This window comes from Podarcis gaigeae, assembly GCF_964106915.1.
Source record: "Podarcis gaigeae genome assembly, chromosome: Z".
In the NCBI taxonomy this organism is placed as follows: Eukaryota; Metazoa; Chordata; class Lepidosauria; order Squamata; family Lacertidae; genus Podarcis; species Podarcis gaigeae.
In genome coordinates, this window is record NC_139691.1 from 17,523,798 (window position 1) to 17,539,413 (window position 15,616).

Consider the following 15,616-nt stretch of genomic DNA (forward strand, 5'->3'; position numbering starts at 1 on the left):
AAAAGAGTCATAGGGCAGAGTCACAGCAAGAGTAATAAAAAGAAATTGTTATTTAGGGGAATTGAATTTAATTCTAAATTATATACCGGAAATGTGGGAGATTACAAGGGGTCAAAAAAAATGGATGCACTGTGCCATATTAGAAGCAAAAAAATTGTTTTGATGAATTGGAAGAGCCACAAAAGATTCCATTGGGCACATGGATTGATCATATGGACAGACTAGCTGCATACAAACGAATTGCATGCCGATGCAAATTAAGAATGGATAAATATGAAGAAGTCTGGAAGGAATATTTAAGCGATAAGGCGGGCAGTGGTGGGAAGTAGGGGGAGGAGAGGTGGGGAAATATTGTTAAAAAGGTGTAGTCATAGGTATATCAGTACTCAAATCTGAAATGTTAAATTGTGTTACTGGTGTTATTGTGGTTTTTGTTGTATGTAATTTTTGTGGTTGTTGTTTGTATTGGAAAAATGATTAAATAAATTTTTAAAAAGTCATAGGGCAGAGTCATAGCGGGTCCTTTTGGCCTCAGAGAGTCATATGTTCAGTTAACATGGACCAGGAGAAGCAGGACCAGGCAGTGGTGTAGCGTGGGTTGTCAGCACCCGGGGCAAGGCAAGTAATTTGCACCCCCTAACCCGTGGATTTGCGCCCCCTAACCCTAACCCCCAGATGTTGCGGCCGGCCCCCCCTGCACCCCCCACGCTACGCCACTGGGACCAGGAGAAGGCCGCAGTGCAAGCAGGCTGCTGGGGCAAGGGCTGGGGAATTATGCTAGCCATCCAAGTTGCCCAAGAAGCCACTGTTCTGAAGCCTCCAACATAACACCCATGGGTGCACTGCCACCCATGAGGTCCCACCTCAAGGAAGAGTCATGTCAGAAATCAAGAATGCTTTCCAGCCAAGCAAAAATGCTCAAGGAGGGTGTGGCCTGGGGAGACTTATGGGGGCCATACAAAGAGGTCTGGGGGGCCAGATTAGAGCCTGAAATCCCCCACCCTGATCTAAAACTAAGTTGCAAATCAGTTCCATTGGATGCAATGGCTGAACTTGTGCCCCATCTTCACCTAAGATCTCCTGGATGTTTCCAGAGGGCCTCCCAGTACTCACCTCCCACCATTGTGACTCTGGGTCCCCTCGGAGGAGCTCAATAACTTCTCCCGTTTGGAATGTCAAGACGGGCTTCCCTGGGGGAGCTGGGTTGCCATGGTAGTTCTGGACTGCCACCATTTTGGGACCTGCATGTAGACAGAAGAAAGGAGAAGCCATGCTGAAGTTGGATGCAATTAAGTCAGTGAATGAACTTCTATCAAAATGTAATCATCATCATCATCATCCACTCATCTGACTGGGTTGCCCCAGCCACTCTGGCGGGCTTCCAGAAAAATAAAACATCAAACATTAAAAATTTGCTATGCAAGGCTGCCTTTAGATGTCTTCTAAAAGCCAAAGTTGTTTATCTGTTGACTTTGCTGTTATATGGGGGAATCGAAGGATGATATTGCTTTGGGGCAGCCTCATTTATTTAAAGCATTTCCCCTTTTCACTATTTGGCCAATGAATAATAAAGATTCCCAGAGCAGCCTACAGATCAACTAGAAATAAATAAATCAGTCTCTGCCCTTGAGCTTATATTCTTTTTAAAAAAACAACCCACCCTATCCTGTTTAATCCTGCCTTTTACTCAGAAACAATGAGGACTAGACTATCACTTTAAGGGGAGAATAGAGCAGCTGCTTTACATACAGAAAGTCCCAGGTTCAATCCCTAGAAGCATCTCTGAGTAAGGCTGGAATATCTCCTGTCTGAAACCCTGGAGAGATGCTGCCAGTCAGTGTTGACAATACTGAATTAGATAGACCAACTCTTGGGGGTATAATGCTAGTATTTAATTCTACCCTTATTCAGAACAATGAGGACATGAACCTCATTTATTTTTAGTGGAAAGTCCCTAGCTCAGTGGCAGATTACCTGCTTTGCATGCAGAAGGTCTCTGGTTCAAGCTCCACTGGCATCTCCAGACAAGGCTGGGAAAGAGTCCCTTGCCTGAAACCCTGGAGAACTACTGCTGTCAGCGTAGGCAATACTGAGCTTGATGGGCAAGTGGTGTGACTCAGGGTAATGCAGACCATTCACCCATGCTCTGAGACACACACCAGGGATGCAGCTGATCTGTTCTGCAATTTACTGTTCCTCATCTCACTAAGCAGCAGGAGTATTTTGAGGAAAAAAGAAAAAGTACCAGCAATAATAATAATAAAGAGAAAATAGCAAGCTTACCCATATTCAATGAATCCTGGAGAGACAGACAGACAAACAGAAAGAGAGAGAGATTTCAAAATTGTACAGTGGTACCTCGGGTTACATATGCTTCAGGTTACATACGCTTCAGGTTACAGACTCTGCTAACCCAGAAATAGTACCTCGGGTTAAGAACTTTGCTTCAGGATGAGAACAAAAATCGTGCTCCGGCGGCATGGAGGCAGCAGGAGGCCCCATTAGCTAAAGTGGTGCTTCAGGTTAAGAACAGTTTCAGGTTAAGAACGGACCTCCGGAACGAATTAAGTACTTAACCCGAGGTACCATTGTATATGATTCTTTCTGGGCCACAAAACATCCTGCTTGCTGTAACAACAGTTCACACTCTTCCCTCCGAGAGTTAAAAAAAAAAAAAAAGTATCGCAAAACAGGTACAAACCTTGTCAAGAAACAAAAAGTTAACTCTTGCTTAATACGGGGGGGCTTTTTCAATCTGGGAGCTCTTCCTAGGGGCTGCATGCTAGTGGTGAGTGGGGCTAAAATAAAAAGTGGGCACAGGAAACAAAAAAGGGGGGCAAACAAAGTACATGTCAGGGGTTCAGAAGGAGAGACACAGGAGGGGGAGCAAATGGAGAGTGAGGAGGAGGAGTACGAGGGGGGCGCAGGCAGTGACAGTGGCCAGAGTTATTCCACAAGCCTCTCTAGCGAATCGGAGGACTCACAGAAGGGAGCGCCGGTGGCCAGAGCGAAGGGGGCTCCAGGGGGGAAGCCCCAGGAGGAAGGGGCTAGCGGGGAGTCCCTGAGCAGCAGTTGGAAATCAGGACCAGCTTCTCCACCAAAGCGCAGTGGGGAGGGGGAGTCCCAGGAGTCGGGACCAGTGTCCTCACCACCAGAGGGAGGAGAGGAGTCAGGTTTGGCAACGCCCACATCAGGAAGCGGGGAAACGGTCAGAAGGAAAGTCACCGGCTGGGCGCGCGCGCCAAGTTCAAATGTACAGGAGCGCGGCACAGCGGGGAGCCCGGGAAGGGAGCCAGGTCCTAAAGCCCGCCGGAGGGAGGGGCAAGACTCAGGAGGCTCAGCGTCAGAGGAGTCCAGGAAGGAGGGAACCCCAGAGGGCAGAAGGACCCAGCGAAGGAAAGAACAGCGTAGGAGGTGGAGCCGGGCTAGAATCTTAAACTGGTGTGGGTGGAGCAGTGAGTCAGAGGGGACTTAGCCGGTCTAGCGTCGAGACGTGGGTCTGCGCGCCCAGAGCTTGGAAATGGAAACTAAACTTTAATAAAGACTTTTGTATATAACATCCACTGGGCGTTGGTCCTCTGTGAGCTGGGACCTAGCGGCAGTCCTGACAGTACAGGTGGACGAAATTCAGCTATGCAAAAGCCAGAGGTTTTCCCACATTTTGCCTTGCTTTCTCTGTCCTCCATCAGAGCAAAGAGAAAAGGCATAAGGTAGGCTGGCACTGGGTGTGCCTGTCAGCAGAGCCAATCTGCTGCTTCTGCTGCCACACTTGGACAGAACTGCCCTCCATGTCATCACCTCAACTTTCCCAGTATGTGGCAGTGACTTTGCAGGAGTGACCGACTGCTCCCGTCCCAATCTCCATTGCCCAGTGATGCCAGTGCACAAAGGAAATGAAATAACAGGCAGTTGCAACCAACAGATAGGAACATCCTTTCCTGGAGAGAAGGCAAAAAGAAGTGATGGATCTTACCTGGTCTGCAGGTGAACCTGAAGATTTGGGTGGGTTGGGGAGAAATGAAATGAAAATTCTGATTAGCTTGAGCAGGAAGCTTCACATTTCAGTTTACACTGTGGGCTTACTTACTTTACTTACACCCCTCCCTTTTCCCAGACTAGGACTCAAGATAACATACACAAATTAAAGAACACAAACAGAATACGAAAAGCTAAAAGCATATGAAAGATAATTGTTAAAAAGGAATGAAACTCATTTAACAGAATACAATATAAACATCAAATATATTTAAATACAGATAAAAACAGCACAGCACTATTTCAAAGCCCTTTCCTTAAATAATAATAATAATAATAATAATAATAATAATAATAATAATAATAAATAATAATAATAATAATAAAAGTCCCAAAAAGCCTAAGAGAATAAAACAGTATTCACCTGCTGGCAGGAGAACAACAAAAAGGGAGCCAATCTAACTTCTTTAGAGAAGGAGTTCCAAAGTATGGGAGCAATCACCAAGAAGGCCCTTCATAACCATTGCCTGGGGTGGCTGCTCTGAGGCTTTGTGGGCACCAAGAGAGGACATTACGGGTGCCATTGCACTCACGTACCACATCAGGGACTGACAAATCATTGAGGCAAACCACACGGGAGCTTCCGCATAGGAGAAACTTACTGATTTTGCAGGGGGGAATGACTTCCAAGCATTCCTTGTGAGCACCAACTTTGCATTTCACACACTGATAACCCTGGTAGAAGGTCCCTCTGTGGAAAGAGGAGTTGGGGAGGGTTAGGAATCACAGCTGAATAATCCATGACAGGTGACCCGCTGTTAAGGTAACGGTAAAGGTAAAGGGACCAGTCGTGGCCAACTCTGGGGTTGCGGCGCTCATCTCGCTTTATTGGCCGAGTGAGCCGGCATACAGCTTCCGAGTCATGTGGCCAGCATGACTAAGCCGCTTCTGGCGAACCAGAGCAGTGCACGGAAATGCCGTTTACCTTCCCGCTGGAGCGGTACCTATTTATCTACTGGCACTCTGACGTGCTTTTGAACTGCTAGGTTGGCAGGAGCTGGGACCGAGCAAGGGGAGCTCACCCTGTCATGGGGATTTAAACCACCGACCTTCTGATCGGCAAGTCCTAGGCTCTGTGGTTTAACCCACAGTGCCACCCGCGTCCCAAGCCCTCTGTTAACCCCTGTTAAAAACCTCCAGTTAGGAAGAGTTCATCACATTCCAAGGGAGTCTCGTCCACTGTTGAATGGCTCTTATCATCAGAAGGTCCTTCTTTAGGTTTAGATGGAATCCCCCTTCTTGTAACTTCCCCCACCATCAGCAGAGACACAGGACCAGATACTTCTCATGTACAAGCTTCCCCACACCAAACCAATTTACCTGCATTCGTTTTAGGTGTTTCCCCTTCTCCAAGGATAGAGCAGAGAAAGATGCCTTATACAAAGTCAGACTATTGGTATTGCTCAGTACTGTCTACTCTGACTGGCAGAGGCTCTCCAGGATTTCAGGCAGGGCTATTTCTCAGCCTTACCTGGAGATGTCATTGGAGAATGAACCTGGGTTCTACTGGATACAAAACCACCATGCATCCTTTCCCTCAAAATAAAATACGATTCCAATCTTAAATGGAGTCAGGCCATATTAAGTCTATTTAGCTCAGCACTGCAGGATTTTAGGCAGGGGACAATCCTAGCCCTACCTGGAGATGTTTCTGGGAATTGAACCTGGGAACTTCTGCATGCAAACCAGCTGCTCTGCCACTCAGCTGTGGCCCATCCCCAAGTCATTTGGTCACTGTCATTGTTGAACCACTAGGAGTCTGCAAGCCTAGCCGCTCTGTTGCAAATCATCCAGAGATCTGCCAGCAGATGCCAAACCACCTCCCGCCCACCACTGGTCTGGATAGACACTTTCCAGCAGAAGAGTCCCCTTTCACCTGAGAAACATCTTGCATGCTTTACAATTTGTCGTCTTGTCAAAGGTGTACATCTGGAAATTGTGGTTGTTTGCCATGGCTTTTTCCGGCTTGATGTTCGACCTGATTCAAAGGGAAAACAAAAACAGCTGGCTTTTATTTTTAGTTCTCAGGACTATCCTGATCAGCTTCAATAACACTGCACACTTTTCCAACTTATTCAGGAAGCTTCTGTGGGCACCCTGGGGATCACGAACCCAAAGTTCCCCGATAAACTCACCATTTCAATTATTTTGTTTTAATTTCTAAATTAAAATTTATTTATTTTAGTTGCATTTATTCCTCTCCTTTTCTTCAATAAGCTCAAGGAAGTGCACCCAGTGGTGTACAAGGTTAGAATCATAGAATCATAGAGTTGGAAGAGACCACAAGGGCCATCGAGTCCAACCCCCTGCCAAGCAGGAAACACCATCAGAGCACTCCTGACATATGGTTGTCAAGCCTCTGCTTAAAGACCTCCAAAGAAGGAGACTCCACCACGCTCCTTGGCAGCAAATTCCACTGTCAAACAGCTCTTACTGTCAAGAAGTTCTTCCTAATGTTTAGGTGGAATCTTCTTTCTTGTAGTTTGAAACCATTGCTCCGTGTCCGCTTCTCTGGAGCAGCAGAAAACAACCTTTCTCCCTCCTCTATGTGACATCCTTTTATATATTTGAACATGGCTATCATATCACCCCTTAACCTCCTCTTCTCCAGGCTAAACATGCCCAGCTCCCTTAGCCGTTCCTCATAAGGCATCGTTTCCAGGCCTTTGACCATTTTGGTTGCTCTCCTCTGGACACGTTCCAGTTTGTCAGTGTCCTTCTTGAACAGTGGTGCCCAGAACTGGACACAGTACTCCAGGTGAGGTTCTTTCCCTCCTCATTTAATCCCCACAAGAACAACTCTGTGAGGTAGGTTTGGCTGAGAGGCAGTGATTGGCCCAAGATGAGCTTTATGGCCAAGCGAGGATTTGAACCCTAGTCTCTCCCAGGTCCTAGACTTGACATTCTAACAACAATTCAAATGACAAATCCCATAGAAACATTGGACAGGGAGATCCTGGGACATCCGCTCTGGGGTTGCAGGAACGAAAGACTGGTGGCACCCGCTTTTAAAACCCTTCCCTTAAAACTATATAGAACAGGAAATAAAACTATGTAATGTCAAAGTGCCTCAATGTTGCCTATTGTCAGGTCTTTTACTGGCTCTGGGGTTTTGCAGGTGTTTCCTTTGATATGTGCCAACATGGCGGCTGTCAACCCTCTTCTTCTTTTAAGTGCCCCAATACTCACATGGCCATTTCGAACTGCTCCATCCACTTCCTTTTCATGTCTTCTGTCTTGCAGAAGAACTGGAAGCCCTGCTTGCCTTGGAGGTGAGTGAGGTAGAAACCGTACGACCACTACCAAGAGAAACAAGAGAGAGCAGTGGATGCTAAAGCAATCAAAATGGTTCCTCCCAATGAAGTCTGGTCCAATCAGGGCAAATGGGGAGTGCTGTCCCGCCAACCTCAGCCTGCCCTCAGCCAGCCCCCAGCTGCCCTCCTTCCTTCCTTACAAATTGTCCCTTATTGATGTGTTACAGCGATAAGATAAAAATTGAATCTGAATGTGTGGACGCAGCTTACCATTTTTCCATGCAACTGAGAAGCATGAGAGGGGAAAGCAGAGACACAGTTTGTTAAAAAGAGGCTCCAGGGTCCAGCTCACCCATGTTTTAAAAAGAGAGATTGGCTTCCAGGAGCAGGGAAGACTCAATCTCCTGCCAACCAAGCCCTGCACCCCAAAATATAGATGATCAAGAGGCAAGGAACTAGGATGGGCACATACCCACATCAGAAGTCCTCCATTGGCCACATTTTGAATTTGAGGTCAGGGAATTTTTACATTCTTAGATCTGATCAAAAATATGGAGGAGCATTCTGCCATGGTTACTAACCCAGCCCACCTGCCAAAACTAACCATTTCAGGACCCTACTAGGCAAAGGAAGCTCTTTCCATGATGCCATCACCAATCACCAGGGGATTCCAGTCATGGGGTCTTTTCAATGCTGCCCCCCCCCCTTTTTATAGAATGCCCTCACTGGCAAAATGTGCTTGATTCCCTTGCTATTGGCTTTCAGAGGGATTTTAAAATATTCGTTTTCAACCAGGTCTTTGGTAGTTGAAAAGACTGTTCCTGGCAACCCTAAAATAATCAGGGTAATATGATTGCTTTTAGAGGTTTGTAAACATTTCATAAATGTTTTAATTTTATTTTTTAATTGTATTGTTTTAACATTTTGGTGTTTGTCACCCTGGGCTCTTCTGGAAGGACAGAATAGGAATGTAAATGCTAATAATATGGGTTTGGGGGTCAGTCTGGATGATGCCCTGAGTCCCTTCCAATTCCTGTACCCAGTGAGGATTAGAATCCAGTAGAGGAGTTTGCCGAACTAGGGAGAGAAGTTTCTTTGTAAGACAAGCTGGCCTCTTAAGGGTCCTCATCAGCATCCCAAAGGAGGAGCTTGTTGGTTGCAAAAACCACAACAAAGTGATGGTGCCCTCTGGCTAAGGTGTGGGTCTCTCCTTCACCACCCACTCCTTGTTGTTAGGTAAGCGAACAAGACCCAGAGTGGGCTGTGAGAGCTGTGCTGAAAGCAGGCTGGAGGCTGGATACACAGAGACCTGCTTGCTCTGTGCTGGAGCCAAAGCTGTGACTAATGGAAAAGCACTAATGTGAGCCCCTCCATCCTATGCTCAGGTTGTACAGATGTGTAAATGAAACCATATATCCCAAGGGCAACCACAGTCTCAGCTAACCCTCATTGCAAGGAAACATAACCTGGGTAAGTGCCTGGAACCCCTGGGGTCTCTCACCACTTAAGAGATTGGGATGGTGAGTAATCATCATCATCAATAATAACAACAACCTTCTTTATATCTTTATTGTTCATCGGGTCATCCGTCATCTTGTAGCAGAACAGCTCGATGATATCCTTCTGCTCATAGTTGTAGCCTTTTCGTTTGCAGACGATCACCACTTTGTCAAATAAAAACAAGTACCTGCCCCCACACCAAAGAAAAGATACAAAGCCAAGGCCTGAAAAACACATTTTTCAACAGCATTAAAGTAATTTTGAGTGTCACTCTCTTCCCATCCCTTCCAAGGTAGCCCGGGAACGTTACATCCACATCATCCATTTAAAGCATATTTATGCCACTTTTCACAGCTGTGAACTCAGGGAAGTGTAGTTTACACTTATTGCACTACAATTCCCAGCATCCTTAGCAAACCAGGGTTCCCAGCCTTATTTGGTGAGCAGAAGTCACCTGCTTGTTCTGCCCTTCTCTCGCTTGCTCACCTATCCTGCTTCGTATGGTTCACTATTGAGCGGACCTTCAGTTCACCGTCTATTTTGGGCCTCCCATATTCTTCCAGTTTCACTGGCTGTGGGGTAACACAGGAAAAGTGTTGAGAGAGGGGAAAAACCAAAACCAAATAATAATAATAATAATAATAATAATAATAATAATAATAATTTACTTATACCTCACCCATCTGGCCGGGCCTCCCCAGCCACTCTGGGCGGCTCCCAACAGAATATTAAAAACACAGTAAAGCATCAAACATTTAAAACTTCCCTAAACAGGGCTGCCTTCAGATGTCTTCTAAAAGTCAGGTAGTTGATTATCTCCTTGACATCTGATGGGAGGGCATTCGATAGGGTGGGCACCACCCCCGAGAAGGCCCTCTGCCTGGTTCCCTGTAACCTCACTTCTTGCAGTGAGGGAACCGCCAGAAGGCCCTCGGAGCTGGACCTCACTGTACGGGCTGGATGATGGGGGTGGAGACGCTCCTTCAGATATACCGGGCTGAGGCTGTTTAGGGCTCTAAAGGTCAGCACCAACACTTTGAATTGTGCTTGGAAACAATAACTATCAAAATACCCAGGAGCAGCCTCAGATCTTGACTTCAAATCTTGCTTAAGAGGGAATCCTGGTTAAAGCTAGCAGGAGAAAGAAAACGGGGTCAGATAAGCTCCTGATCTGCTGTTTATAAATCCCATGGCTCCCAACCTTCTGCAGTGTGTGATCTGTTATTAAAGCTGCTGCTCTTTGCTTTTAGCTGCTGTTGGTTCTGCTTCTTTTTGTTCTGTTTATAGGTTGTGTTTTTATGTTGGAAAGGGCTGCAGCTTTGTGGCAAGCCTACCTTGCAAGGAGAAGGTTTCCAGAGAGGCCTGGGAATGTCAAGGCACTGGGCAGTCAATATAGACAATATTTTGCTAGGTGGGTTGAGGGTCTGACTAATAGAAGGCAGCTTCCTATGTTCCTGGGAAGGGTCACAGCTCAGTGGAAGAGCAACTACTTTACATGCAGAAGGTCCAAAGTCCAATCCCCAGATGCACCTCCAGGTAGGGTTAGGAATGCCCCTTCCTGAAACCCTGGAGAGCCATTGCTGCCAGTCAGTGTGCGCAACACTGAGCTAGAGGGACCAAGAGTCTGACTCAGCATAAGGCAGCTGCTTCCTTCGTTCCTATTTAATCCATCCCTCTATTCAGAACTATGAGGACTAGACCCTCAATTTATTTTTTAGGGGAACAGCATTCAGAAGGTCGCCAGAATTTTATCTCACCAAGTTTTCTATGGAACTCTGAAATTCACTTATTTTCTTTAACGTCTCCTTGTCCCGCTTGACTTCGTTTATATACATGGCCAGGTCCTGAAAAAATGAAACACACACACCACACACACACACCACACACCACACACACACACACACACACACACACACACAGAGCTGGCTGTAACATTGTGATCTGGCAGAATCAGCTGAGAGCCGTCAACACAATAAGAAACACTGGTGGACAGGCACACATACACTGGCTTTGGGACTGCCCCATTCATATATTTTCCAAAAGATCAGTTCAGAGAAGGTCTATTCCAAGACACAGTGCCTAGAAGATGCCACCCCCCAGAATCCATTGCAATGCTGTAGGGATGGCCACAGGTGGGGGCAAAGGCTGCATTGTTTTCTATTTTGTATGCAACACTGATTCCAATCAGTTGCAGTGCATCTTCCTATTCACCTCACTGCCTGCTGTAGCAAAATTATGTAACTTATACCATTTGCATGATTGATTGATTGATTGATTGATTGATTGATTGACTGATTATTTAGTTATTTAACACACCGTAGAACTGTTTTTTTTTTTAAAAAAAGCATCGTCCGGTTTATAAAAAGATGAAACAAATTATCAAGAAAAAAATAATAATTTAAAACTTTCAAAAAGTTAAAATAGCAACAGATTAAAAACAGATCAAAACTCACACAAACTTCCTAAACATCTGGGTATGTTTGTCTATGAGCAAAAATGTTTTCAGCGGGTACCCGAAAGAGTACAGGCAAAAGCACCTGCCTGGTGTCACTAGGCTGGGAGTTCCAAAGTATAGGTGCTGCTGGGATGGGTATTACATGGTCCCTATAAAAGGGCCAGTTCTGATCAAAGCAGCCAAGTGGGTACACAGAAGGTAAGGTGCTCTTAGAGGTGAACTGGACCCAAGTTGTCATGGGCTTCATATACTAATTACTTAAGTTATGTCATCATTACATTACTGCACCCCACGGATTTCAGTGGCAAAGAAGAGCAATGAATGGTGTCCAGTACTAATCCTGCTCAGAGTAGACTCAATGACATTTAGGGGCATGGTGAACTTCATTTAAAGCAACCCAATGGGGGGGGGGGGACGTAATCAATTATGTATCTTGCAAACTGAAAGTAGCAAGAACAGCAAATGCTGATTATATTTGATGGATTGTTCTCTGTTCTAGACATGGGATGAACAAGCAAACGTCAGCAATTGTTGCTCCCATTTCCATGGGAATTCTTAGTCACAGGGTCCTCTTGAATGGAGCTGTGGTGCTTTCACTGTGGTGCAGTTCAAAATTGATGAAATTTGTGCAGTGGTTAAAGGGCTGGGACTAGGAGTCAGGACACACCAGGGTTCAAACCCAGCACTCAGACTGACAGGTGCTCACAGGGTGATCTTGCACCAATCACTGTTTCACTTTCTCTCTTTCAGCCCAGTCTACCTTACAGGGTTGTTTGTGAGGGAAGAACGGGGGGGACGGGACATAGTGCTGGCTTGAGCAACTTGGATAAAAAGTGACACACAATAAATGTAAAATAATAATAATTTTTTAAAAATCCAGTCCCCAAAATGCGCACACTGCAACAGGGGCTGCTTTGCATTTTACATGGCACCGCCAAAATTTCATGCAGAAAACACATGCAGCATGGTGGTGTCTCTCACCACACTTGCATGTGAGCTTGCCCACTGGCAGCTTGTGATGACCTGCGTAGAATGTTCAGGGGTGTTTTAAGGTTTGCCATTGTGAGAAATACAATCGCTGAACAGAAGGGAGCCCCTCATTACGGTGCTGCAAATCCCCTGGTGGGCAGGAGAGGGCGGCAGATGGTGTACGGCTGAGGAAGGAGAGCAGCACATTTGTTTTCTGTACCGGGGTGTGTGTGTGTGTGTGCGCGCGCGTGCGTGCGTGCGTGCGTGCGTGCACCACTAGAAATAAATTAAACAGGCACACTTGTGAGCCCGAGCACTCATGCAGAGAACAGGCTGCCCGTTGAGTCCCTGTACAAACTTTGACAGGCTTCCTCAACCTCGGCCCTCCAGATGTTTTTGGCTTACTTCTCCTATGATCCCTAGCTAGCAGGACCCGTGGTCAGGGATGATTGTAGTCTCAAGAGGGCCAAGGTTGAGGAAGCCTGATCTAATCTTTGCCTCTCCCTTGCAGTGCATACATATTTGAGGGCGGAGTCCTTAGTGATTATTTTTGTCCCAAGGGGAAGAAAAAGAGGAAGAACCTGCCTTCACAGGACGCTGCCGCATATTGTCAGTGCTCTGGGATAACCTTCCCCCAAAATAAGCATCTCATGCAGAGACACTGGGAAGAAATGTAGGCAGCTTTTGCTCTAAGACTGTAATGAAGCCTTCAACAACTTGTCCTTCTCCACATGTTTTGGATGACAACTCCCATCAGCCAGTCAGGGATGATGGGAATTGCTGTCTGCACAATCTGGAGGGCACCATGTTGGCAGCCTCTGCCCTACTGTATCTTTAGAATGTGCCCATGGGGGGGGTGCGCGTGCATACCACTTCTTTTCATAGTCTCCCACCTCCTCCATCCCCCCCCCCGCCCAAACACACTTTCTGCCCTGTCAGTTCAGATTAAGTCAGAGGGATGGAGACTTTTCCAAGACAAGCCCTGGGGGTGCTGACCTTCCACAGCTTCCCCAACATAAGGAAGATTAATCCCTGGCTGAAGTGACAGTGCTTGTTAAGGGTCACACAGTCCCAGGGTTTCAAACACTGAGTGGCAGCAACAGTTAGCAAGGCAAACAACACCCAAAGCGTAATGGAGTGAGCCAAGAGTTGCCTGTGGCCACCATCTCCTTGCATTCCAGGAAGTGGCCTATTTCAGGAGGGTTCAGGAATCTAGGGAGAGCTTTCAAACCATGTTTCGAGGGATCTCAGGGGCTCTTCAGGGGTCAATCAAAGGTTCAGAATGTCAGGGAGATACGTCCCCGAAGGTAGTTTGTCCAGGGCCTCATGACTTCACCATGTGCAGCCTTAGGAGCCTCCCTTCATATCAGGGGATGCCACCTCCAAGGAGAGCCAGCAATATCCTGCCCTCCTTACCCATTAGACACCTATGGAAGACCTTTATTTCAAGAGGCTTTTAAATGTTTCATAGTATCACAGAATCCTAGAGTTGGAAGGCCCCCGAAGGATCCTCTAGTCCAACCCCATTCCAAAGAAGAATCACAAAAAAATTGATTGCTTTTAGGGATTTCATGGACCACTGCATTTAAAGTGACATATTTTGCTGTGGCTTTTTTTAGAATTTTGAGTACTCATTGGAATCCATTGGCAGACGCTCAGTAGTCTTCAGTGTCTTTGTTGGAAATGTTTAATATTATCTTACTGTGGTTTAGATATTTGAACTGGTTGGGATCATTGGACAGGCTTTAACGATTGATGTCTTAATTGACCACGAAGAGAAAAATGTTGCAATATCTACTGTATTATCAAAAGGAGTTATTCCTTTCGACTGGAGCATGGTGCTTTGAAAGGAATTACTGTAGCATTTAGACTGTTGCTGTGATGGTTTTTCAACTTGTATTGTTTCCTGTTTTGCTTTGAGCTGCTTCAGTGTGGAAACTCAGCAGAGAAAACCATAAGTTGATGCAGAGGTGAACAGAACTTCAGCTTGGAAAAGAGAAACATATATGATTGACAGATTAAGTTGATAGATCAGACTTTGGGACCGTGAACTTTGGAGCATGAAAGCCTTGCAGCTGGGTCCATCTGGTCCAACCTCCTGTCCTCACAGTGGCCAACCAAATGCCCCAGTGGGAAAAAGCCCACAAGCAGGACCTGAGCACAAGAGCCCCCCTCCCCTCCTGTGATTCCAGCACCTGGCATTCAGAGTCCCACTGCCTCCAAGAGCGGAGGTCAAACACAGCCATTGTGACCCTCCATGGATTTGCCTATAAGAATATCTGGAACTTTGGAAGATTAGGAACAAGTGTGGCCTTGAAACAACACAAGGACACCCAGCCCAATACCTGGTTTAAAAAAATGGGGCTCCTACCTGCATTGCTTCCAAGGCTTCCTTGAGCTGCTGCTTTTCTGGCCGATCCGATGAATGGCTGAGAAGCTCCTGAAAGGAAACTGCAGCATGTCAGAGACATGTTGAAGCCTTGCTCCATCTCTCAGTGTGAGCCTCACATTGGAAGCCAGCATCAGTGGCAAACTTTCTGCAGCCACAAAATCACCGGCAGCAGGGAAGTGAGGGTGTGTGTGTGTGATGACTCCACCTCCACTGTGTATTGCTGCGAACCAGAAGCCTGTTACAATCATCCAGCAAGTAACCCATGAGGGGTGTGTTGTGGCAGCTCAGCGAACACAGAGCTAACAGAAGGAATTTCATGCATCAGCAAATTATTTGCAGGTTTCTTTCCCCATCAGCTAATTGACCCTCCTTGCAAAACAATGAGGATCAACAAGCCCATGCTTCACAAAGGCTCCGTTGCATGGAGACGCTGGTGCAATTATTAACATTTAAAAAGATGAGTGAAAGAGGGTGGAGGGAAATAAATGCGGGGAGGGGAGCTATGCATCCTTTCCTGGAAAAGATGTGTAGCAGCAGCGTAGCTCTTAATTGTGTCAGACTAGGACCTGGGAGATCAGGGTTCAGTTCCCACTTTGCCACGTGAAGCTCACTGGGTGACCTTAGCCTACTTGCTGCCTCTTGGCCTAACCTACCTCACAGGGTTGTTGTGGGGAATTAATCGAGAAGTGGGAGGAACCATGTAAGCTACCTTGAGCTCCTTGGAGAAATAGGTGGAATAGAAATGCAGTAAATAAGAATGGATTATAGAGATTGATGAGAGAAAGGGGACTGGGGTTTCAGTGCAGTCCCAGGCTAAGCCCCAGAATCTATCTGCAACAGTCCCCCGTGGATTTGCAGGGGGGTTCCCTCCTGCTGACAATCTTGCAAGTCCACATACCGTATTTTTCGCTCTATAAGACGCACCTGACCATAAGACGCACCTAGTTTTTAGAGGAGGAAAACAAACAAGAAAGCAACGCAAAGCCTTTTGAGCGAAGAGGCAGGAGTGCT

At 46.4% G+C, this 15,616-nt stretch overlaps 1 protein-coding gene across 4 annotated transcripts in view; it reads right to left on the reverse strand.

The window, feature by feature from the left end:
• Positions 1–15,616, reverse strand: part of VAV2 (vav guanine nucleotide exchange factor 2) — a 154,892-nt gene that overhangs the window by 12,297 nt on the left and 126,979 nt on the right. Inside the window, exons 11-20 of one of the 4 annotated variants that reach the window (XM_083722143.1) lie at positions 14,585–14,653; positions 10,547–10,633; positions 9,276–9,361; positions 8,844–8,976; positions 7,225–7,334; positions 5,912–6,013; positions 4,638–4,726; positions 3,974–3,990; positions 2,284–2,299; positions 1,114–1,241 (exon numbers count right to left, since the gene is read on the reverse strand). In XM_083722143.1, coding sequence (XP_083578269.1) covers positions 1,114–1,241; positions 2,284–2,299; positions 3,974–3,990; positions 4,638–4,726; positions 5,912–6,013; positions 7,225–7,334; positions 8,844–8,976; positions 9,276–9,361; positions 10,547–10,633; positions 14,585–14,653 — 837 coding nt within the window. Of the gene's footprint in view, positions 1–1,113; positions 1,242–2,283; positions 2,300–3,973; positions 3,991–4,608; positions 4,727–5,911; positions 6,014–7,224; positions 7,335–8,843; positions 8,977–9,275; positions 9,362–10,546; positions 10,634–14,584; positions 14,654–15,616 lie in introns of all 4 variants that reach the window. The other 3 variants (XM_083722145.1, XM_083722144.1, XM_083722146.1) reach the window with 3 other exon arrangements.